The 26,135-nt window shown below is 48.1% G+C and overlaps 1 protein-coding gene across 1 annotated transcript in view; it reads left to right on the top strand.

Moving 5' to 3' along the window:
- The window catches only part of Tbxas1 (thromboxane A synthase 1), a 149,667-nt gene that overhangs the window by 111,011 nt on the left and 12,521 nt on the right, over positions 1-26,135 (top strand). The window contains 1 exon segment of the mRNA XM_060378785.1: positions 23,387-23,478. Coding sequence (XP_060234768.1) covers positions 23,387-23,478 — 92 coding nt within the window.

The following is a 26,135-nucleotide window of genomic DNA, read 5'->3' as shown; positions in this document are numbered from 1 at the left end:
CTTAATCTTCTAACTTTCCCCCATTTGCTCTGTTTATTACTTAAAGCTGCCAGATAAAATACACGTATCTGGTTAAATTTGAATTCCAGACAAACAAAGACTAATTTTTAGTGTATCTCATTCAGCATTTGGGATATACTTATACTAAAAATGTAGGTGTTGTTTCCTGATATTTACAGTTGACTGGGTGCTTCTCTTTCTAAATTGGGGGAGTCTGCATTTAGATTCAGAGTTGGCTTAACCCCTGGGTATTTCCTGCCAGAGCAGAAGGAACTGTAGCCAGGGATAATGCCTACTGCGGGATCGTGTGCCTTTATGCTGTGATGGAGGCTGGCCCTCTGAGGAACACTAGCAAGAGTTAAATTAGTCAGACTATAGAGGGGTGCCAGTGCAAAAGGGGAAACTGAGGCAAGCGACATATGTGGGCATTTCTGGGAGCACCGGGATATAAAAAGGAGGGCATGATCTGCAGTGGTGGTGACTCTGGTTGTGTGTGTGTGTGTGTGTGTGTGTGTGTGTGTGCATGTGTGTTATGCCCTGCATTTATTCATTTATTCGAGTTCTGTATTTTTCTGCTGTGGTTCAGCTTCATTTTGTTTTGTTTGAGACAGAATATCTCTATATATTCCTGGCTGTTCTAGAATTGACTATGTATGATCAGGCTGGCCTTACATTTGAGTGATCCTCCTGAATCTTCCCCATCCTCATCCTTTGTGACAGGATTACAAGTGTGCACCATCACGCCTGGCTACGACATTCTAACTGTTGGTCTTCACCCCTTAAATTAAATGCATAGATTCCTAAAGGATCACAGACCCTGTCCTGAACAACACTGAGTTACAGGGTCACCATTCAGGACAGGGAATAGGGAGAGAGAATCCCTGAGATGGCTTAGGGAGGAAGAGGGCTTTTGTGTAACATAAGGACATGGGTTTGGATCCCAGGACGCATTCAGAAAGTGCACCTGTAACCCCAATTCTGTGGGGGTCTGAGACAGAAGACTCACTGAGGCTGGCTCATTGCCAGCCTAGCTCCAGGTTCAAGGAGAGGCCCTGTCTCAAATGGATTAAGAAACACATCAGATGTCCTCCTCTGCTCTCTGCATGCACAGTTACATGAATTCTCACCCCACCCCACACACACATGCAAGAATCCATTTTACAAATAAGGAAGTATACTGTACCAGTTAAGACTTTCCCATTTGTGCTCTTCTGTGACAAAACAAGAGCTGAAACTCTGGGCTTCCAACTCCTGAGTTGGGAGTTGGGGTTTTGAGTTTCAGTCCCTCCTCTTCCTAGCCTTCTGCCTGATCTTTGAGTTGTAGTGCACATTCAGGGACCTCCTGCTCCACCCTTTTACTGGACAAGACTGTCTTATCATGTCATCTCAAATTTCCAAACTTTGCACCATTTCTGAGCTGATTCCCTCATTAGCTGTGGCATCTACTTAACTTTGACAGTATTAAAGCTCATTCATCCTGGTTCTGGCTGTTTGGTCTTCAGCATCCTGCTGACACCCCCCCTGTCTCGCTGTCTCTGTGCCTCTGGAGAGTTTGACAGTGAGTCTTCTGTGTGTCCCTGCTCAGACCATCACCATCAGTGACACAGGGCAAATGCAGTGACAGCGACTACTCCGCGCTACCACATCTTCTCCGTCTGCTATGCAGTAATTATAATGCTGCTGCAAACACTGCCTGTCAGAGTTGAGAAAGCAGAGACACAGAGGGCTCCAGATGTGTTCCTGGAGACTGTGATGCAAATCTAGAATCTAGCCATCTCCAACTCCTATGCTGAGCTGTCTCGCAAAGAAATCAGCTAACAGGAAAAGCCAGTGAGCCAAGAGATTTCCATGTGTGCTGTATATTTTCTTTCTATCCCACACAAAATCCTCTTGATCTTACCGCTTCCTAGCAAATACCACAGAATCTCTTCATGGGCTCTCCAGTCTGTGTGCATTTTCTTTTGGATTGTGTCCTTGGGACAGCCTTGTTTCTAGGGCGCCTTCCCATGCCTCTGCAGTGATTGCCATCTTGCCAGCAGGATCCAAACCCAATGTTCCTTCAGATGCTTTTATTAGCTCAGTGACCAGTGTACAGAAGAGGCAGGTTGGCACTCTCCTTCCTTCCTTTGGGAGACACTTCCCACTTCATCCCTCTTGGCCCTGGCATCTACTTCATAAGCTGCCAGAAGACACCAGGGGGCACAGCAAGGCCAGCAATCCACACCCGAGAAGCTGACGTGGACACTCACCCGGCAACCTGAGAATCCCCCAGTTTGTCACCAATGTCCCCCTCACCCAGCCTGCAATGCCAAGCTCTGAGTCCCAACTCCCTGCTGAAAAGCCCCTCACCCAGACATACTAACCGGGGGTCAATACAAATCCTCCCTGTGCCTATGCCCTCACCTGTTAAAGGGGACAGTACTGTCACGTGCTCTCCAAGGTGCAAGCCGAGGAAAGCGGGTGGTATGGGAATGCTGAGCACAGAGCCTGCGCCTACAAGACTTATGTTCTCACCGTCATCACATCTTTCTGTTATTCCTACCTCACAGCCATCTCAAAACTCAGCCGCATGTCCCTTCCATGTGGTCCTCTGCTCTGTTATTGAGCACCTAGTATCACACACACACACACACACACACACACAGAGAGAGAGAGAGAGAGAGAGAGAGAGAGAGAGAGAGAGAACAACCAGAGTCCCTCCCCTGCCACTGAAAGTCACACCCTCCTTTTTGCTGGGAACTTTTTCTACTCTCCTGTTAAATTCACCTCTGACATTCCATTTTTCCAGGACAAAATTTTCTTCCAGAGGCCAATAAAACAATGCTCAAATCAGAAAGCATAGGTGGATACCAGCCACTGAGGGTCCAGAACCCTCACCTGTGTCTCTACTGGAGATCACTCTGTCCACCCCTGCCTACTATACCAGGAATGAGAAACTCACCTCCACCTGGGGGGGCGGGGGATGGGCAGCTTGTGGCTGGACCAGGCCAACATCTGTCCACCTGTGAGTCAAGCTCACATAAAGAGGGGCAGCCTGTACCTTACACCAATGCAAACCTCTCCCCAAATACCAAGGCCCCAGGTCCCCTGCCCATCTGTGTCCCCATGACTGTCTGTGTCACTCTAGGTGTGGAAGATGCACAGGCCCCATTTGGGATGATGTGACACAGAGCTGAAGGTTGCTCCCATGATACTTATTTCCAAAAGGCTGGGGTGACCCCATAACTCACCCATTATCAAGTCACCATTGGGTGTATGTAAGTTCATAGCAATAATTGTGACCCTGTATCGTGAGAAGCCCTGTATAGTTACAATACAGTAGGTGAAAAAGCCATTTCCCTTCATTTCCTCCCTGAATTAAGTGTTTAGGGTGTTCTGGTATTTTGTGAACAATTTCTCAGATTTCCCTCAATCTCCCTCAAACACTCTCTTTAAAACATCTCATTCCATGATTTTACATTTGCTGACGGGATGGACTCATCCTCCCTGAGCTGGAGTTCTGTGTCAGGAGGTACCTGTGCCAGCATCCCCAATGCCCAGCACAGTGTCTGGGCATCAGAGGCTCTGATGACCACTCATCCTGATGACCACTCATCATGTATACCCACACTTTCTTCCACCCAACATCACTACCTTTCCATGTGTGCAGGGCAACTAAGGGCTTTTCTGCTTGAGCTGCTGGTTGGCCAATTTCTAGGAGCCTGTTTCCAGAGTCGTGTCATAGAAGCCTCCTCCGCTTGCAGTGGGAGATGTGCAGTGAGCATTTGATGAGCCTCTTCAGAGAGAGAGAGTAAATCTAAGATTTGGTCAGGTCCATCACATAGGCTGCCTGAGGTAGGTGCCCCGGAGGGACATGGGGAGGCTGAACAGAAGTAGTGAGTGTCCGCCGAGTTTCCTCATGCAGACGCTCTTTTCTGAGCCATCCTTGAATGGAGGTCTGTGCTGACACAGCTCTGTGCGGCAAGGCCGGCGCTTCTCTCTTGTACTGGGTGAGAAACTGCAGCTGCCAAAGTCGGCTCAGGCCGCACAGCTGGTAAGCGGCGAAACAAAATTAAACTCTGTGTACTGGCTTGTGAGGTAGACTCTGAACTCGAATGCAGAAAGCCCTGGAGGAGTTTTCCCAGCAATCTATAAGAACTAGAAGCCTCCATCTTGAGCTTAGGAGGTTGGGTTCACAGTGATGGGCCAATCAAAGCACCTCAGCCTCTCCTAGGTTTCTCATCCTTGGCTACACCTTGGACTTGCCCTGGGAAGCCTGCCGCCTGGGGCTCCCCAAAACCTCAATGTCTCTAGGAACTGGCTTCTTTACAAAGTCTCTGGTTACTGCGGGCACATTCAGGGATAGGAATCACAATGCAAGGGAGAGCTGTCCCTCCCTGTTTACCAGAGCTCAGTACTCAGTGGCACCCTGAGCTGGAGTCTCATTTCCATGAGAGATTCCCCACCAAGACTGAAGGCCCCTCCCTGACACCATGCCATTCAAACTCACTGCACATTCCCAGCTTCATTCCTAGGTTTGGGGCCTCTGAGCCTAAAGTGATCAGGCAATTATAAAACACATGTCTGATGATGGTGGAATCCTTTCTATTGAGACCACACACCAGAAAGAAAAGCAACTCCAGGTAGGCAAAGAAATTCGTTCCCGTTTTGTCTTTGTTTTGTGTGACTTTAAAAAAAAAATGTACATTGGAACACAAAGTCATCTAGGGATCCCCAAAACTGAGAGCAGGTTGAAAAGGTCACCTTTGCCTGGACCTAAAAGACTCCAAGGGTCATGACAACCTCCCAGATTCCAAAGAGTGGCAATGCACCTGAGAAAGAGTGGCATTTTCCTATCAGGTGCATCCTTCACTTTTTATTGAAGGTGAATTATTCATTTTTATTTATTAAACTCCCAGTTTATCCAACCAGAAATCCACCCACTTGCCAAGTCCAAGTTTGGGGAAAGAATGTTATTTTCTTTGCTAAGTTAGGGGACAAATGCCACAGCATCCTAGGGACTGGGCCAAATGTGGGCAGACATCAAGTGATACGGCAGGGAGCTGGCCAGCCCACAGAGTCCAGTCATAGCACAATTGGAGGACAGAGCCGAGCACAGGCAGCCTATAAACCGAATGGAACTAGAGAGGTTTGTTTTGTTTTGTTATTTAGCTTTTAAATATGTACTAACTGCTGGATTTAAGAAACTAAGAATTCTACAAAAATCTAGATCCTAGTTTATTCTCAAAGCAGTGGGAGCTCAGGCTACCTTCAGCCCTTCCCTCCCTCCCAGCAGCAGCAGGCAAGGGCAGCTCCTGCCTGCAGCAAGCTCAGGTGCTGCAGCCCTCCCACATCACACCCGTGCCCCCTGGGCACCAGTTCACAGAGCCTTATGGCTCCACAGGCATGTGGGCATGCACCCCCCATCTGAGCTATGTGATCTTGCTCCTGCCCCTGCGTTCTGATTCCCAGGGGCAGCTCTTTGCCCTGCATCCCACCTCCACCTTGAAGACGGGACACCTCGGCTTGCCTCAGCCTTCTCTAACCTCCGGCACTTACTTTGAACCTTAGCTCATGCTACACTGACCCCTAGAACGCTTATGCTACGGTGTGATTCACAAGGCACTCTAGAGAACACTGGACCCCAGCTCAGGAGCTTGCAAGCCCAGGGTGCAGGCCACAGGGCAGAGACGATCTGGAAGAGGGATGTCTTTACTCAGGGGTGTATGCAGACAGCCTTCTGTGGCTGTCCCTGCTTGTCTGGCTGGCAAGGAGAATTGAGTTTGCTCAGCCATCTGCTCCAGGGCAATGTGCCCACCAAAAAAGGACCATTTAGTCATGCTTGGTGACCTAAAAGAAGAGAGGGGGCACACAGATGAATGCAGAAACCTTTAGAAGAAGCCAATGATGATCCTCTCCTGCCCTCCTTTGGGTCCATTTCCTCTCGCCCTGCATGCCCTCAGCAGAAATAAAGACAGTGTGTAATGTGCTATTTCCATTACTTTCCAAATAGATTCACAAGTCCGGCTAAACTTCTCAAGGGTGACCCTGTTGGTCTGGGGGTAGTTCTCTGAGAAGGAACTGTGCTAGCTGAGGTCACAGAGAGGATAAACCATTTGGCCTGGGTTGCTCCACCCTCAAGTTAGACTCTGAAGACAATAGGGAGGCTAATTACCACCCATATGAGTTCCGGGCCAGAGAACTCTACCAACACTCAGGGCAGGCTGGACCTCAAGGTACGAAAACCAGAGTTGAAGCTCTAACGAAACTAACCACCCTGTTCAGCTAGGGATGCAGGACTCCCAGCTGGCTCCTGGTCCCTTCCAAAAGAGCTGCCCGGCCCTGAGCTTACTGGGACTAGACCTCACCAGCCAGAGCAGCCTGTTGCGTGCATTGTGCCAGGCCTGAAGAGCGAGGCCTCATATGGTCTTTGCAGGGGCTTCTGCAACTGCGGGATCAGAGAGTCCAAAGCTTCTTTCCTTCCCTTGGCCAGGGCACCGCATTCAAGACCATGGTCCTGCCCTCTCCCCATCACTTTCCACCTCCCTGGCCCCAAAGACCCTGGTCCCAAGAGGGCTCCTCATTCACTGGCCTGATTTACACTCCATATCATGACACATCTGCCACAGATCGCTCCATTAGGCCCTTCTCTCCCGTGTCCTTCTGTTGTCCCTGTCACAGGCCTCAGGATCAGACAAAGCTTGGTTTTTATTCTCTCCACACAACAAGCCCCACCTCCCTTTTGCCAGATGCCACCATCTGTGCCTCCTGACCTTACACATAAATCCCTCATCTATAAACTCCGGCTCAGCTTATCCACGGCACAGGTGAAAGTACCCACAGAATGCAGAGAACTTCTGCTGTAGACCTAGAATTTTCCTTTCTCGTAAATGGCATCACTGGTCCTGTTCCCACTCCTCCCCCAGGCTTGGTATCTCTCCATCCCAACACTACCCTCGTTATATCCATATCTCACTGGCCCTCACTCAGGACCAGGGTTCTGAAGGGTGATCCCACAAATACCTGCGAAGTTTTCCCAGCCGTGGGCACAGGTGGGATCTGGGATGTGAGGTGTGCTTGTCCTGCCTCACGCTCCTCCTTCATTTGCTCACCATAGCAGCCCAGACTGAGCGGCGATCAGCTCAGCTCACCCATGCAACAGCCAACCCCGCAGATCTGCATCCTGTCTGGGACACACAACTCTGTCCTCTGAAAATTCATCCTGCATCCTGGTTCTGACCCCTAAGACCTCCTATCTTGGTTTCTGAAGGGCTCCAGCTCAGCTGTGCCCACTCCTCAGGATTGCTGATGGCTTCTCTGGCGCGTGCGCGCGCGCACACACACACGCGCACACACACACACACACACACACACACACAGACACTATTCCTTCCCTGCCCTCTTCACCATCCTACCTTCTTAGTCTTCATGTGTGTGTCCATAGACTTTGGCTGCCTGATCCTGAGAAAGAAAAAATCTACAGCCAGCTGATCCTCCCTTAAGGGCCTCCCTGGAGTGACCTGGAATGCCACCTCTGATACCTAGAGGGGCTCAAATCTCAGCCACTCTAACCTTCATGCTAGGTCCCTTTGAGCAGCCTTGCCTCTGTGTGGGGTAGGATGCATTGAGACTATAGGGTTGTGAGCTAGGTGTCCATGTGTACACGAGGCCCAGAACCAGGGTAGCAGGCATAGTGTCAAAAGAAACACAAAACTCTAAGATCCCCAGCCAAAACAAATTGCCCTCATTAACAGGCCCCCACCACCATCCCTGGGCTGGGACCAGGCTGAAGTGAGGCAGAAACCACAGAAGATTGTGTGCCAATAAAATGGCAATAAACATGCAGCGGCAACGGAACACCGTTCAGCGTTGTTCCAAAACCTTGTTTAACTGCTTTTATTGTTTCTATGTGAAAGAACACAAATGCATTTGGAAAATTGCTTCAGCATCAGGCTCCTGTTCTCTGGGGAAGGCTTCCCAATGTCCACACCCCCACCCAAGGCAGATCTTGACCTTCATAGTGTCCCCATGAAAGCTTCAGAGCCCTCACTTCCAGCCACCCCTAGAATGTCTCTGTGCCCTTGGCCCCAGGGGCTATGCATTGGTCATCTCTACCCACGCAGCCACTGGGAGGCCATCTCAGTTGCTTTCCTGCTGCTGTGATAAACTACCATAGCCAGACACGACTTACCTAAACGCATATAGGAAATGGAGACTGTAAAAGCAGACGTGGAGAGACTCGCTCCAAAACCCCCCCTCAGTGATGCACCTCCCCCAGCCTAAAGCTCCATAACTTCCCCAAATACGTGACCAACAAGGAACCAAGTATTCAGACACAGGTGCCTATGGGGATATTACTCATTCAAGCCAACAGAAACTTTGGTTGTCTTTGGGACAGGGAGTCACTGCCCTCACACAGACCATGCATTTCATAAAGTGCCACAGAAGGAAGGGAGGTCACTCTGTTCTCCTCAGGAAGACAGGTTAGAGGCAGCAAGGAGCCCGGGTCCAGGACCTGGCCATGAGCTGGGTAACACTGGAATGCATGGAAGCGCACCCCCACAGCCAGGACCTGGGTTTGTCTGGCACAGTGAGCTGCGACCCTGCCTCATTTTGGAGGATTTGCCCAATAACACCTTCCATCCTCTTGCCACCAGAGAGGACTCCCTCACAACATCTCCCCAAGGCAGCCCCATCCGGCTTAGGATCTGTCCTTGGTACAACTGTCTCCTCTCTAGGTGGGATGGGGCTTGCTTGTGTGGACTCACAGGGCCTGTGTGCTATGTACTCATCTTGTGTCCAAAGCAGAAGAATTTTAAGCTTCTTAAGAAAACTTCCACCAGCACTGACGGGGCAGCCTGGCCCTGACTCTTCAAGGGACCTTGTCCCCCTTTCCAGATGAACAGAGCCTCAAAGAGGCCAGTAACTTCCCTTCTGTCTTCCAGCAGCGCCTGCCGGATGCACGGCTCAGCTCCTTCTTTTACCATTCTGTCGGCCAGTCACGAAAGCCAAAAATCTCTGAGTGTTCCTTTAAAAGAAAACACAATGAACTGTTCTTTAGATTTCTGGTGTGTGTATGTGTGTGTTTGTTGACCATCATGCTCCATTTCCTTGGCAAAAAGAAAGAAAGAAAAGAAAAGAAAAAATCAAATGGACTAACAAACAAAAACCCCCAAAGTACTTCAAACTGCTGTAGCTGGGGCTGGGTATATGTTAAAAAGAGTAGCTGATCCAATGGCATTTTCTTCCAGAAAGCAACAAATAGACCTGCGTGAGCAGCCATTCTGATTGCAGTGGGGTTCTGGGTACATAAAATGAGTGTTGAACCCACAGAACCTCTGGGTTCCCTTCTTGTTGTTCCTTGACTGGTCTCCCAGGCCCCCAAAACCTGAAAGCATTGGTCCAACCACATATCTTTCAACTTAGCATCATCAGGGCTACCCTCAACCTGCCAAACTGTTGAACAAGAATAAGATACCCACAGCTGCACAAGAATGCCCCGTGCAATAGTGCGTGCGTGCACATCATTTAAACAAAAGGCAATTTTGATCTTAATTCGGGCTGCTGTAGCAAAATCCCCATAGACTGGGGGCTGGAGCAACAGCAGTTTCTCCCAACGCTGGGAGGGAAGTTCCAGGATGAAAGCACTGGCGGATCCAGGTCCTAGGGAGCACTTGCTTCTGCGTTGGTACCTTTTCTCTTGATACCGTCTCATGCGGCTTTCCTCTGTGCTCCCCAGTCTACACTGCCTGAGTGAGTGGGAGTGGGAATGGAGGGCGTTAAGGAGTGCAAAGTGACACCATTCCTTTGACCTAGAACAGACTCCACTTCCTCCCAAGGGTACACTGTCTTCCTTGGGATTTTCTGTGGTCACCCAAGACGGATGCATCGTGGCCCTGTCTCACACTTGAGCACTGAGCCAGAGCAACTGCTCTACTCGGCCGTGTGAGGTCCTGTGAATCTCTAACACTGCCAGGCAAGGAAGGAAGGAAAACAGGGAACAGGCAGAACAGAGAAAACACATCAGCAGTGGAGCTCTGGGTTTTCTTGCCCTGGCATTTCTTGTTAACTGCTTCCCGCTCTCACACTCTTGGTAGAAGGACTGTTGCTGAGCCACCGTCTACAGGCCTGTGGTCTGAAGCTGCCTCTGCCTCTCATGTGCTGCGCAGGTTAAACTATTTCACCTCTCCAGTTCACCGTGGTTCCTCATAACAGGGTTACATTTCTAGAACCTTCGGATCTCCTTATTTCTCCTTTGAAAAATATCCATGACAGATATCCAGTGCCAGCAAGAACACTGGTGTCCAACTCTCTTTTCTCCTGAGCTGGTGCACAAGAGCACCTTTAAGGGCTGGAGAGATGGTGCAGCGGTTAGGAGCACAGATTGTTCCTGTAGGGAACCAGGTTTTAGTTCCCAGCACACCCATGGTAGCTTATAACTCCAGTCCCAGGAGATCTAATGCCCTCTTCTGGACTTCATAGACACTGAATGCAAGTGGCATAGTTATACAGGCAGGCAGGCACTCCTACTCGGAAAATCAAATAAGTTAATAAAAAGATCCTCAGTTCTCAACAATACTTAAAATCCGGTACCAGACACTATTTGAGCCTCTAGATATCACTGTTGGACAAAAGAGGATTTATTCTAATGGAGATCCCTCCCCCCCAGCTTAGAGTTGGCCCTCCCCACTTACATCCTGAGCTTGAAAATAGACTGAGTGAACAATAGAGATTTGAAGATAAGTGGGGGTATGAGTGCGTGAGGGGGTGGGGAGTAATTTTATTACAATAAATCATATCACAGTGGAGATCTTTTTCTAGAAAATTCCAGGCCCAGACAATAGCTCATTTATTTAAGTCATATTCAAAACAACAGAACTCCAGATCAACAGAAAGGATTTCTCTGGATCTTAGAGTTGATTGCAAAGGGATTTACACAACATGGGGGGTGGGGGGGAAGAGCCATTCAATGATAGATTCTGGGCAGGTGGAAGGTGACCTCGTAAACAAACCTAAGATGGTCTGCTGAAGATGCGGCGACATCCTGCGGGAACCGGCCACCTTCAGCAGTGTGAGACAGAAGCCCAGGAGCCCTGCCTGGGAGGAGGTTTGGGTAAATATTTGAGCAGCCTTTGGCTGCTGCTGCTGCACTGATGAACTGAGCTGGAGACCGGAGGAAATGGCTCCTGTCTCCCAGGCCCTGCAATGATACATTCTGATAAACATCCAGGCAGCCTGACTCTGGCCCAGGCTCTGCTAATACATCCCACAACCAGAAGAGACCACGCTCTAGGCATGGTGGCAGACAGGGGCCAGGAAGCAGGAGGACGGCAGAGGTCTGGAACTGGCTGTCTTTAACAGGCAATGGCTTTTAGGCCAAGTGGATAAAAAAAATAAATAAATTCCAGTGCTTAGAGCTCTTATCTTTGTTTGCCGTTTCTCCAAACAGTGAGTGGCCTGAACTCTGACTCCCCGGGTAGACTATCAACAAAAAGCACACAGGAAGTCGGGGGTGGGTGGGGGTAAATTGTGGACCACTCTGTCTTCCCATGGCATTCACTTGGTGTGACAGAGTAACTAAAGTTTGCTAGGGTCACAAAGCTGTCTTTAAGCAGACTAGCTATGGCCCTGGTGCGTAAGACCAACTCAGAGGTGGAGGCACGTTGGGGTCACCGCATCACCCACGGATGAAGGGGCATCTACTAATATCAAAAAGTGACCTTCATAGACGCCCATGGATCTGCACAGTGCTTACCTGCCACGTAATGTGACCTATGGCGTGTGACACACTCTCGTTCCTTGTGTTTGGTCTGTCCCAGTCCTTTCAGGACCCAGGACACACGTGTGTGAGTTTCACATTCCTCCTGTCTCTCACTTTCTCTCTGTCTGTTCACTCTTAGTCCAAATGCTGCCTGTTCTGGCCTCTCTCCTCCCATAGTTGACAGTGCACACAGTCCGGAATCCCCCAGCCCTTAATGGGAGGAGATCCATGTATTCATCAGCTTTTGGTCATTATAGCAAATACTGGAGATGCTCACCTACTAAAGAGAAAAAGGGTTGTTTGGGCTCACAGTTTTGAAGGTAACAATTTTGGTTGTAGGCCTCTGCTGTCTAGGGAAGGCAGCAGGTGGTAGAGGGAAGCCTTCAACTCGTGGCTGACATGCTAACAGAAGAGGGATGGGCTGGGGTCCCCACTCTCAGTTCCTCCAACAGGAAGATGACCTCCCCCTAAACCCCACTTCTTAACTTCCCACCGCTGCCAGAAAGCACAGGCTCTGCTTTCCTGCGTGAGCCTTTAACACGTGGATTGTGGGAGATGTTTTAGAGCCAGATTTAATAGCAATCTGAGATGATGTTCCGAGTCCCTTACTGTCCAATGGCCCAGCCACCTTCACTGGGCGGTTGTGAAGGTTCAGTCCCACTGTGTGACTGGGTTTCATCTCCACACCTGTAGGTACAAGTTGCTGTCCCTCGGGAAGGGGTGAGAGGGTGGGATGGGGGGTGGGGCTCCAACGCAGATCTGCAGGTACCAAGCCCCTCCTCTGGTTTCCGCCTTTCTGTCATCAACTGTGAAGCCTGGGGCTGGCTTTAATCTCCCTTTCCCTTGGACCTTTCTACCCCAAGCCCCGCCTCCCCTCCCCTCTAATCTCCCTTTTATAACAGTGATTTTGATATCCAGGCTACACATGATAATCCCTGGGGAGCTTGGAAAACAATACCAATTGAATCTGAATGCCCTGGGGTGATCCCACCCCATCCTAGCACCAGCAGGGAACACCAAGATGGAGGTACAGAGCATACATTCTCAAGCTGTGCATGGAGCTTATCATTTCCACAATAATCCCCCTGCCTCGTTTCCTGACTCCTCCTGCTCCGGCTATTCTTCCTGTCATTGTCAGATCACAAAAATACCATTTTCGCTGTGTTACCTCCACTCTTCAAACACCCTCGTTGGCCCCACCATAACAATAAATCTTTGAATGAACAAATGAATGGCTTCCCCGATACACAATGAATTCCATATGCTCTGGGATTGCGTCTTATCTCCCCTTCTCTCCCCTCCCACCTCCCACAGGCTGCTAAGCAATGCCTATCGGTGGAATGAGTGAATAAATACATTTTCCCTGCGAATTAAATGCAGTCCACTCTTCTGCACACACAAAGAGCAGGCTGGGTGATTTAACTATCATTTACAAAAGGGCTTATTTCTCTAAGCATCAAATACAATCAACTGAGAATGATTTATGCTAATGGAGAGGACAGAATGCTAAATATTATAAAACAGGAGCTAATTCAAAAACGTAAATTTGCTTGATCCCAGAATGCATTTTTGCTTATGAGTACTTGCGTTGCATTTGATAATTGGGACAATTTTAAAAATTATGCAATTAGATATGCCTTACTTGCTTTCACCCCCAACCCCAACCCCTATCCCCACTATTCGAATAACAATTCAACTCCCAAAATAGCACCCAAGTTCATTCCCTCAACCCTTTCCTGGGAGAGTTAGTATGGCTAGACTTCAGAATATCAGAATGGATAGAGAAAAGACATGGGAGAAACCTGTAGTTGGTGCAAATAGAGAAAACTAAGGTGTCAACTTGCTGCTTTTTGATAGGTCCATCCCACAACTTCAGACATCAAAAACAAATTGTAAAACTGAAATATCTACTGCAGCTGAGCCCACATATCACTTAGGACCCTGAATTCTATTTCTAGACACATACCCCAGAAATGTGTCCAAGCTCACCCAAAACCATAGACAAGACTATTCACATCCACTTTGTTCATGATGGCCCCCAAACTGGAAGCCACTCAAACGTCCACCCACAATGGAGAGGATGGACCCATGGTTATATATTCATGGCAATGGCATCACACATGAGAATGTGCTCAGTGGTGGCATCCCTGGCTGGTATGTGCAATGCCCTGGGTTCCATCCTGAGCACAGACAAAAGAGAAACAGCAAGAGGCAGAGGAGGTGCTACAGCTATGGCTGCACTCAACACGGACAGATTGAAGACAACACTGAGCAGAAGGAGGTAGACACGGAGCTCGCTTACTGCACATTCCGTTGACAGACGCTCGAGGGGACAAAGGCAGAGCCATCTCTCTTTCCTGTCAGGTACTTCAGGAACAGCTGTGACAGGGGTGGGGCACAGAGTACTAACAGAGCTCTGGAATGTTCTGTGTCTTGGTCTAGACACTCTGACAAGCGTTAAAGAACCCATTAAGCTCCATGTGCCTGTGTGGGACTTTTTTTTTTCCCCCATAAAATATACAAGAGGGAAGAAATGCAGAGTGGGAAAGAGGGAAGAGGGGAAGAAGGCAGAGCTGGGTAGTAGGGCAGAGGAAAGGGGCGTGGCATCTGAAGACCTGGAGTCAGTCCCAAGGTTACTTTTACTAGCCATGTGACCAAGAATGGTATACTTAACCTCTGGGACTCTGCAGCAATGGGACAGATTCATTGTCAGATGGACAACAAAAGCTCTCTCAGGCCAGCTTGAGAACTGAATGGTGTAAAGATGTGGGGTCTCTGATGAGCAGAACAGAGCTGCACAAGATGAAATCCTATCATTTTTATTCTCTAAAGGCCAGATGATACAGTGGGTTGGCATGGCTGATGACGTTCAACCTGGGGCCTTAGGTGGAGAGGATTGATGATGATGATGATCTCTGTGTGTGTGTGTGTGTGTGTGTGTGTGAGATATGTGGATGGGTGTGTGTGTGTGTATCATGTGTTATCTTCTTTCACTTGTCCTCTCGGCTAATCCCTTAATGGCCCCTGGGCCCAGGCACACCTGAAATAATCCCTTTGTTTGTGTGAGATGAATTCTGGCTCTTTTCTTTTAATGTGGATATAAATAGATGCCATGTACACGCTCCTCGTGGCTTCCTCTAAGCTGTGAATGTATTTCTGCCTCTAAGGCTGCCAAATTCTCTAAACTAGCATGCAGTACTTTTGGAGCATTGCTACATAAGCCAGGAAACTTGAGAGAAGATTGCTCACACGTGCATGCATGTGCACACACACACACACACACACACACACACACACACACACACACACCAAGGCCCTCATAGATTCTCACTCAACATCTAAAACAGCTCACAGGAACCCAATGAACTCCTGTGAAATCTCAGAGATGAACCCTGTGTTGGGAGAAGTTAGAGACCTGGCTGTGAGGAAGCTAGTGAGACCCCAGACCAGGCAGAGAGATCCAAGACCAGGCAGGGAGACCCCAGACCAGGCAATGAGACCCCAGACCAGGCAGGGAGACTCCAGACAGGAAGATCCCAGGACAGGCAGAGAGACGACAGGCTATGTGCCTCAAGGAAGGCTTTGCTCCTCAGTCTGTGGTTAGAGGGCAAGGCTAAGGTCATCAAATTTTTTTACTGATCAGTTTCATACTGTGCTCTGTGCTCCTTGGAGACTCCAGGTACATGAAACCCTTTTCTTCCTGTGTCTGCATTTCCTCTACACTTAAAGGATTTTTATTTCCCTGCTTCTAGAAAGAAAGGAGACATCACTAGGCTCTGTTTGTACATCACAGGAGCCATTGTGGGCTTTTGGTGAGGGGAGGGTCTGGGAGGGGGATGGCTTATCAATGCCATGTGAGGCTGCTGCAGAAGGACAATCCAGAGCCAGCCACTTTTATTTCCTGTGACAAAACAAGAAAATGTTAATTTTTCTACTAGGCCCCTGAATCTCCAAGAGAAAAATCTTTGTGAATCAGTGCTACGTCAATGTCCTTATTTTCATTTACACTCCTGGTCACATCTGTGCACACGCCTAATGCGTGGATATGTGTAGGTCTATGAGAAAGTGTATATGTCTAACTTTCAAAGAACACAATACCCACACACACAAATCTAAATGTAGAAACATAAGACCACTAAGAAAGGGAAAAATACTATTTCCCGCTTAAAAGATGTGTCTTGTAATGCACTTGTAATCCCAGCAGTTGGGAAAGTAAGGTAGGAGGTTCACAAGTTCTTGGCCACCTCAGTCTACAAAGCAAAAGACCCTATCAAAAGAAAAGAAACAAAACAAAAATGAAAGTGTTTAATCAGTTCAATATAGGGAGCCGGAGAAATGGCTCAAGGGTCAACAACACTTGAAGAGAACCTCTTACAGAGAATCCTGGTTCAATTCCCAGCACCCACATGGTGGCTCACAACCATCCATGACTCCAGTTTCAGGGGATCCGACATCTTTTTCTGAACTTACAGAGCATCAGGCACACATGTGGTATACATACATACTTGCAGGTAAAACATATACATAAAATAAATAATTTTGTGTTTGTTTTTCCAGACAGGGTTTCTCTGTGTAGCCGTGGCTGTCCTGGACTAACTTTGTAGACCAGGCTGGCCTCGAACTCAAAGATCTGCCTGCCCCTGCTTCCCAGAGTGCTGGGATTACAGGTGTGCACCACTGTGCCTGACTAAATAAATTTTTTTTTAAGACTAAGAAGCTAAAAATCAAAGATATAAAACTAGAATTTACTGTCCAGTGAAGATCAAACATAGATGAAAATCTCCCTGAAAATCAAAGACTCCTCATGTGAGAATGTAAACACAGGGCATTTCCCACTCACTTACTAAATTTCCACTTTCTTGATATTTGATTTTCTCCTTTCTAAAAGCATAGAAATTCATTGTATAAAGCAGATCCCAGCTGCAATGATTTCGCTAAGCCTAGGGACTCCCTTTCTTCCCAGCACTCCTTACAGAGGACAGATGTGTCTTTTCAAGTAGAGTCTTGCCAGTCATGGATCCCAACAGAAACACCACCCAGTGTGTTACAATTTCCAGAAACTGCCATTTTCATCATCCATTTGACTTCCTGTGAACTGGGGTGCAACATCAAGGTGACCTATTGATGGTGCCCTGGCAACCAGGCCAAGGCCATAGCTGCTGTGTGATCCATTCTTACCTGTGCCCTGCACTTGTGGAACGTGGCGGCTCCCGTAAAGAATGACCAGGGACAGGAGTAGTTGAGCCTACTTCATGGATGAGAGGTGGGTTTCAGGCTCTACGTCTGGAGGCTGCAGAACCCAGTATGACTTTACAACGATATCTTCTGAAAACTTAAGACACTTGACATGTTGCCTGGCTGGAAGTAAAAGATATTCTACCCAGCCCTCAAAGTCATCCTGGCCCTCCAGGCCAAGAAGACCCTGGCCCACTGCCTTTTAATTCCCCTATCCCCTGCCCCGCTACAGATGAGGAGTTTCCTACAGACATCCTCACAAACATTAAGCAACTATTAGAAATTGGGCCTGGGGTGGGCCAGCCGGAGCTCAGTGTTATTCCTCTACCCCCTCCCACTGTGTGGACAGATAGACATGAGTGTGTGTGTGTGTGTGTGAGGGCAGGGCAGAGAGAGAGAGAGAGAGGGGGGGGGGGGGAAAGAGAGAGGGAAAGAGAGAGGGAAAGAGAGAGAGAAGGGCATGGTTACTCCTGTTTGCACAGATGGAGTCAGAGGTCAACATCAGGTAGCTGTCATTCTCCCTTCCCTCCCCCCACTTTTTTTTTCTTGAGCCAGGGTTTGCCATCAAATCTAGAGCATGCCATGTCAGCTAAAGCTAAGTTGGCTTGTCAGTGAGCCCCGGGATCCTCCATTTCTGCCCTAGTGCTGGGGTTCAGAGCAGGTTGCCATGTCTGGTTTTTAGTGGATGCTAGGAATCTGAACTCAGTTCCTCAAGTGTGTACAACAAGCAGTCCCTTGAGCAGGCTCCCCAGCCCCAACAGACGCTATTTCTATTGTAAACCTTTAGAATGGGCCTCCAGCCTTTTCTTCCAAGGACACGTTCGTGTGTGTGTGTGTGTGTGTGTGTGTGTGTGTGTGTGTGTGTGTGTGTTTCATTTTCTCTCTCTGAAACAGGGTCTGTCACTGAAACTAGGGCTTGTTAATTTGGTTAGACTGGCTGGCCATCAAGACCCAGAGATCCTCCCTTGTCTTCCTCACTCTCCTTTTTTAATAATTTATTTAAAAATGTTTATGTACATTTGGTGTTTGGTATACATGTATGTCTGCGTGAGGTTGCCGGATCCTCTGGAACTGGAGTTACAGACAGTTGTGACCTGCCGTGTGGGTGCTGGGAATTGATCCCGGGTCCTCTGGAAGAGCAGCCAGTGTTCTTAACTGCTGAGGTGTCTCTCCAGCAAGCCCCCTTCCTCACTCTTGTAAGGATTATAGCAGTGGTCCTCACCCTGTGGGTTGTGACCTCGTTGGGGGGGGGGGTTGAATGAGCCTTTCACAAGGATAACCTAAGACCACCTACATATCAGATATTTACAGTAACGAAACTGCAGTTATAAAGCAGCAATGAAAAATATTTTATGGTTGGGGTCACCACAACATGAGGAACTGAACTGAAGGGTCACAGCATTAGGAAGGTTGAGAACCGGATCACAGGCACAAGCCACCGCTTGTGTGGCAAGCACTTTTCTCACAGAGCCACCGTCCCAGCACTTCCAAGGACAGACCCTTTCTTCACCAGGCTTCCCGCCCTTTTCAAATAAATTCCATCAGCATCAGCATTTTGTGTTTGTGAGTTTCTAGGTGCCCCCCAAAACCACATCCTCTCACCCAGCAGCAACCTGGTGCTCTTTGGCATCTTCTCTTGGAACACAAGATCACCCAAAAGTGACTCCTTCTCTCTCCTGTGCACAGCACACTGCCATCACCCGGGGCTCAACCCGGGTGCTACATGAGCCCCGCTTGTTAAGCCTAGCAGAACCATTTTAATTCCTTGTACCTAGCTCAGGGTTTCTGCACAGTCAGTCCCACTCACTGCTGTATTACTTAAAATTTCACTTAGTATTTGATTTTTTTATTATGGAAGACTTACTAGGTACAAATATATGTATATATTTCTCTAACACAGCCAGAGTATTCTATCTTACTTCTAAAACAGGACCACAATTTCATCATCGCACTAAAAGCAAGATGAGCCATAACTCTTTAAAAACAACTATCCCATTGGGTTCAAAGCCCCCTGACTGAGCTGTAATATTTGTTTCACCCTAGTTTGAAGCACCGTCCACACACCTTTCTTTATGAAGGTCAGTGTGGACGTGGCTCCCTCCTGGCAGCCATCAGTGCTGTGTGCCCCTTCTCTGTTCTCCCATCTCACCCTTATCCACTTGCTTGGACCCCAGTGGACAGGAATGCTGGGAAGATGATGGGCTGGTGTGTGTTTGTGCGTCTCTTGTGCCTGGCACAGGGCTTACAGCCCTGGGTGAAGGGATGAATGAGAAACTCCGCTCCTCCTGCGTCTCTCCGCTACAACACCAGTGTCACCATCTGTTAGCAACGCGGTTCCCCAAAGGAAGAACCAGAGTCCTTGTCGCTCTGGATCTCTGGCACAAGCCCAGCAGCTGTCTTAGGTGTTCACTGCGAGAGTGCTGAATAAAGAAATGCCCAGAACACGCTCTGGGCTGACAGGTTTCCTCTGGGTCTCATTTTTTCTCCTCTCTATCATGAAGTCAGATACGATGATTTCTAAGGTCCCTTTCAGGACCGGAGGAGTCCCCATTTACCATACACTTGCTGCCCTCTGCTGGTAGCCTCAGCTCAGGCCCTTTGTGTCCCCAAGATCCCTGGGTCAAATAGGGATGAGTCTATTGCTCTTCCAGACAGAGCCTGGAACTTTGTTGGCTTGCCTGGACTTAATATAAATGAAGGGTGTGTTTCGCCTTACCTTATGGGCACTCGAGAAAGCCCCCACTCAGTCCATCAAGTCCTGACAGAATAGGCCCAAGTACCTACATATTCAGAACACTGGATCAAGGGGATGCTCTTAGGTGCACTTGAGTCAAAGCTGAGGGGCAGTGAAGAGCCCTTGCAGAGAAAGAGTGAATGAAGGTGCTGACTTTCTACTGAAGGTGTCAGCTAGCCCATGTGAGCTTCTCATGTTTTGCCAGATTTAGACAGTTTATAATTACACAAGTTTAGTTGGGAGACAGCACTATTTACCCATCAGAGATACAGCTGCAGCTTCTAGATCTAATTAGAATAGATGGATGGATGGATAGATAGATAGATAGATAGATAGATAGATATAAATAGATATAGATAGATAGATACGGAGAGATATAAATATAAATATAGATATAAATAGATATAGATAGATAGATACGGAGAGATATAAATAGATACAGAGAAGGGAGAGAGAGTTCTATGCTGTGGTGTAGTCACCATGTTCCTCCCTCCTTCCTTCATTTCCTCTTCTTCTTCCTTTCTCCTTCCTCTGCTTTCTTTTTTCTTTCTTTTTACATTTGTTGGGACACTTATGGTTACAGATAGCAGGATTCAAAACTCTGTTCACAAGTAGTTGAAACCTGCCTGGAACAGATAGCAGACAGGAAAAGGAACTCTATGAGGCACCAGGAAATCATCTCTGTCCTTTGCCTCTGCTTCTCTTTTTACATCTAATTTCTTTCTTTCTTGGAACCAGTTGGTGTTTTGTACTCACTAACCCATAAAGCAGAAGGTGGCCACCAGCAGCTCATGCTCAACCTCTGACTGCTTTATTTTTTTTACCCCGATTCAGATTTCTGCACTGGTCCCCTTGGACTAACTGGCCACATCTTGCAGAGCTGACTATACAGTTTGTGAGGCCTAAAGCAAAATGCAAACATGGGTCTCTTTACTCAGAAGGTAGGAGGAAGTGTGGACCTTTCTGGTGTAGCACATCTCCCTTTCCTCCATGGTCTCCTGTATGATTTGTCAGGGTGATGTTTCATTTCTACTTGGTGTCATCCTTAGTAAATAAAAAAAAAATCTACATTTTCAATTATTTACTTGAAAATTTCCACCCATCTTTATACCATGCAAAGCCAGTTTCCGAAGTCACATGCAGAACCACAGAAACTGCACACTTCATGTTTTATGAACACGATAGCCAGAGAGCACAAACACAAATCAGACTCCTGGAGATGGAAAGCAGAGAAAGTATCCCCAGACCCTAAGCCTGCGCTGGGCTGAGGGAGTCCAGACGTTCACAGGTATCCTGAGCCCTAGTCCCACCCTGGCTGGTGGGTAGGGAAGGGAATAGTCTGCGGAGTCAGCCTAGGTGTCTTCCTTTCCCATAGTCCCCACAGCAGACCATTACTTCCAGGAGTCCTGAACTCTGCACCCTTTGCCTAATCCCACGCTCTTCCAGCTTGAAACTAAGATGGCCACCATGGTCAACCCAAGATACTGTAACATATGTGAGCCCCATTCACAGCCTTTCTCTTGTGTCTGTGTCCAGGGGTCAGGACAGAGAAGGTAACTGAGAACTCCTCCAGGGGAGGCAGCCCAGGGGCTCAAGAAGCGACCTCCAGGCCCAGTGCTCCCCCACTCCACTGCGGAGCACGGATCCAACAGTGAAGTTCTTAGCCGTCTCCAGAGAACAGTCACAGAGCAGCAGCCACACACACACAGGGCCTAGGAAAGAAGTGGGAAGCCAGGTAAGAGCCTCAGACAGAAACGGTTCCCCGGATAGAGGAGGGAAAGCATCGGGAAAACCGAGCAATAGGTGACGTTTTATATTACAAAGCATAATTGTCTCCCTTGCCTTCATGAGCATTCACAGGCAGGGATTCAACTACATTCATTTGCGGCAATCGTTAACAGCTGTGCTTTATTGAGTGGCCGAACCATCATAGATCAGCTAGAGTATTTATTATAGACTTCAAGGCTCTAGGTGTCCTGACCCTGCTTCCTGTCCCACCACTAGCTTTTCTGCATTTATAGCAGTTTCCCAGTAACCCTGCAGCTGCCCCAGGATGCTCACGGGGGGACTAGCAATGCCCCACCTGGCAGAGTGGCCAGTGGTCTCCTGATTGTGGGCCTCTTTCCTGCAGGCAGAGTAAAGCCACCCGGGGCTGGTCTGTGGCGAGTGACAGCTGCAGGATGGACTTGCCGGGTTGCCTCTTGCTAGGGCCACAGAAGAAAGCCCTTCGCCAGATTAGGGATTCATGAGGAGTGGCATTAACTAATTGAAAGCAGTGAGGCTGCCACCCATTGTATTAGTTTCTTTTCTCCGTTGCTATGACAAAATGCCCGACACAAACAACAGTCAAGAAAAGGTTACTTTGTCACTGTGGTGACAGGAGCCCCACCCCTTAAAGGCTCCTGAGTACTCTAAATAATGCTACCATCTGGAAAAACAAGCATTCAAGGCATGAGCCTGCCGGAGCATATCAGAGATGAGCAGTAACATCTGCCAAGCAGGAAAATCCCCACCCCCCACAGGGTGTGCGGCAGCAGGATGGGGGTGCCTCCTGCCCCACCCACCGTACCCACACCCTGCTGACTACACACACCAATCTGTCCCTCCCCTTGAGTCACCAATTGTTGGAAACCCCGACAACTGCACTCCCAAAATTTACCAGTCTTTTCCAACTTATAACCTGATGTATGTAAAACAGAATATTACTGTTTTGCATTTTTTTTCCATTGTGACTTACATTCTTCCTCTTGGGTTTTGCCTTTTCATACCCGTTGACAGCTTTTCGTCAGAGCTGTCTCTTCTTGCTGGTATAGAATAGCTGTGGGGGATTTTGTCAACTCTTCATCCTTGCTAACTGGTGCAAGCGTTTACTCTTTGCTACTTCTCTGTGTCTCTTAGCGTTACTACCAATTACTGCCCAGGTGACAGCCTCTCAGAGCCTCCGCTTCCTCACTGAAGTGGAGGGGGGGGCAGAGCTGCCATCTTGGTTTGCTGGGAGGATTAAACAAGGGCATGGGTTTACCATGCTTAGCCATGCCATCAGCTCCCAGTAAATGGGACCATCACTATAATCATAGAGCCTGCCTTGGTTGCTCTTCCTGCTGCTGTGATAAAAATACTGACAGACCTTCAAGGAAGATGGTTTATTTTAGCTCACAGTTCCAAGTTATGGCCCATCCTGGTGCAAAAGTCAAGGCATTGGGAAATACAGCAGCTGGTCACGTGTTCCCGGTCAGAAGAGAGCAATGAACGCGTGCGTGCCAGCACTCAGCTTGCTTTCCCCACTACACGCCCAGGGAATGGTGTCACCCACAGTGTGTGGGTCTTCTCCCCTCAGTTAACCCCAGCAAGATAACACACTACAAGCCCATCTCCCAGGTGACTCTCCCTTCTGTCAAGCTAACAACACAAACCATCAGGCCAGATCTCTCCATGTGACACCCACAGACCCCCAAGTCCCAGGCTGCACTTGTTCATCTTCAATAATGTAAGACACCAAGAAATGAAACAGGCAGAACATCCTGGGGGCTACCAAAAGGCCATCTGGATGGAATCTCCTTTTCATCTGGTGGGACTTTTACAGAAATGTTTGCTTAGGTTGGAATAAGGGCTCATGACAAAGATCAAGAGTGGTGAGAGTCCTAACACAGCCTAGTTTTGTGTGCTCCCTGCCTCAGCCAGCCCCGGAGTACCGCAGCCTGCAGGAAGGCCTGCCCTATCTGGACCTGGTGATTAAAGAGACCCTGAGGATGTACCCACCAGCTTTCAGGTATGTCCTCGGCCCCTTGAGCATCACTGTTTGGGACCTTCAGTGATCCTTAGGCTATTGCCACCTGTTATTGCGCATTCCTACAGGGCTGGGTTTCCTTGTGTCCCTTGGAGCACCAGACACAAGGCCTCAAAAGTTTGGCTCATTCTCCTATAGGTTAACTACCCTTACCAAACATCACCAGCCTTTATATGACCTTTTTTTTCTCAGCCCAACCCTGTCTCTTTGGCCTCCTAGTCTTTGTTGGAATCTGCCATCGGCCCTTCCATTGGTTCAACCATCCATCACTTATTCATTCATCCATTACCTATATATTCTGTGCTAAGCACTAAAAAAAATTAGCCCATGCACAAAACAGGCCAAAGTCCCTGCCTTTGGAGCTGACATTCAGCAGAAGACCATCTAGGGCTAGACTGTTCCTTCCCTGGTATGTCCAACAGGCCCTCTGCAGCTCTCCCATGAGAGTTCTTGCACAAAACTTCATAGCAAGGATTTCGTTTTTCAAAGATTTATTTATTTTTTGGTTTTTATTTTAATTAATTTACTTAATTCAATTAATTATAGTTTGTTCACTTTGTATCCCAACTATAGCTTCCTCCCTCATTCCCTCCCAATCCCACCCATCCTTCCTCCCTCTTCCCCACCCATCAAAGATTATTTCTTTTTATGGTGTGATGTGTATGTGCAGATGCATGAGCGCACATGGGCTTGTCTGCACCACTAGCAAGGCCTTCTTTTTTTAATGATTTGTCTATTTTCATGTGCATGTGTGTGTGTGTGTGCGGGTTTATGTGCAGCACTTGCTTGCAGGTACCAGCAGAGGCCAAAGGGCATGGGAGCCCTGACATTGGAGTTGCAGGAAGTTGTGAGCCACCTAAGGTGGATGCTAGGAACGGAACCTGGAGAGAGCAATAAGTGTTCTTAACTGCTGAGCCTTTTCTCCAGCCCCACAGCGAGGGCTTGTGCCTCAAGCCCAGAACTCTGAGCTGTGACTGTCCAATACTATATTCTTAGACACATTTCTGTACTCAAAACATGTCACTAACACACCAGCACACCAACCTTTGAATCAGATTAAGAACCAGGTATGCTCCTTTCGAACTCTCCCAAACCAAGTGCCCCAGGGGAAAGCATCTTAGCCAGGGTGCCTTGGAGGCAGTGAGACCTCCTGGAGGAGGAGACTTCCTGGAGCAGCGTGAACCATTTGTTCATATCTCACAAACTTCACTCAGCCCTTCTTCAGATACCACACAGACCATATGGAGATATCTTTCCTCATTTTCCAGAGAAACTGTGATGTGAGGATAGATCAAAGGGATGTTTCAAACCACAAACATGACAGGTATATGTAGAGTTGAAAACGTGTAGGCCCAGAAGCAATACACAAAGCTGCTGCACTGTGATTGCCGGTCTCTTGACACAGATAGCTCAGCAATTCCAAGGCTCCCTGCTTGGTCTTCTGATACTGGCAAGAAGATCCAAGTCTATGGCCCTCCTGTGGCTGTCTGGGAAGCCACAAGTAACCTAATGTCCAAACCTTTCTTTTCTTCTTCTTCTTCTTCTTCTTCTTCTTCTTCTTCTTCTTCTTCTTCTTCTTCTTCTTCTTCTTCTTCTTCTCCTTCTTCTTCTTCTTACTTTTCCTTTTCTTCATCTCCTTCTTCTCCTTCCATCATCATCATCATCAACAACATCATTATTTATATCCAGCTTTCCTCCTATGAGAATTGCAGGCAGCTGGTATGAACTGCAAAATGCAAATCCAAAAGTAAATATGAAATTCAAAAGCAAACATTCAGTAGTAAAAGAGAACAAGGCTGCTTCAAGGACCATCTTCCAGTCCCAGGAATGACTGACAGGAGGCCAGGGGAGGATTGTCAGGTCTTCCCAGAATTGCTGAGATTCCTTAAAAAGAGAGAACTGGTTGGGCTGAACAGTTGTATCTCCCCAGCAGGAAGAAATTATATAAATTGGTAAAAACCACATCATTTCAGGCTTGGTATGCACACCTTTAATCCCAGCTCTGGGAAGCAGAGACAGAGTTCCAGGTCAGCTAGGACAGCATAGTAAGTACCTATCTCAAATTAAATAATAATAATAATAATAAATCGTTTCCTAGATCTAAATCCAATCAAGAATTCATCTCATGGCCAGATGTGGTGATGCAGCCCTATAACACAGACAGCACTTGAGTTGTTGAGGCAGAAGGATCCCGATTTACAGGCCAGCTTGAGCTACATACAAAGGTGCTATCTCAAAAGAATAAAATGAGGTCTCATCTAGGTGACACATTAAGGAATAAATGGAACAGCCTCTAAAATAAAACCCACATGGACAGACTCTTCAACATGTCCACACTGCCCCAAAGCCTCCTTAAATAGCCAATGGGTGCAGGCACTGTTCTGGGAACCAAATGCCAAGATCTCCCTTGTTGATGGGACAGGAAGTACCTGGGCTGCATGACACAGGGCAGGTCTAGTGTGGGACAGCCTGAGGCCTGGCCTGGTCTGCTGTGTGATTCTGGCTGGGGTCCATCCTGCCCTGAGCTTCTCTCCTCATGTGGAAAGTGATGTCTGTTCTGCTCCTCCCACACAAACATGGGGGATGCAGAGGTGACAGATGAGGAAGCACCTCTAGGCAGGAACACCGGGTACTAAGCA

This window comes from Meriones unguiculatus, chromosome 3 (assembly GCF_030254825.1).
Source record: "Meriones unguiculatus strain TT.TT164.6M chromosome 3, Bangor_MerUng_6.1, whole genome shotgun sequence".
In the NCBI taxonomy this organism is placed as follows: Eukaryota; Metazoa; Chordata; class Mammalia; order Rodentia; family Muridae; genus Meriones; species Meriones unguiculatus.
The sequence above is the reverse complement of the archived record's forward strand: the minus strand, read 5'-3'. Positions and strand labels throughout refer to the sequence as shown.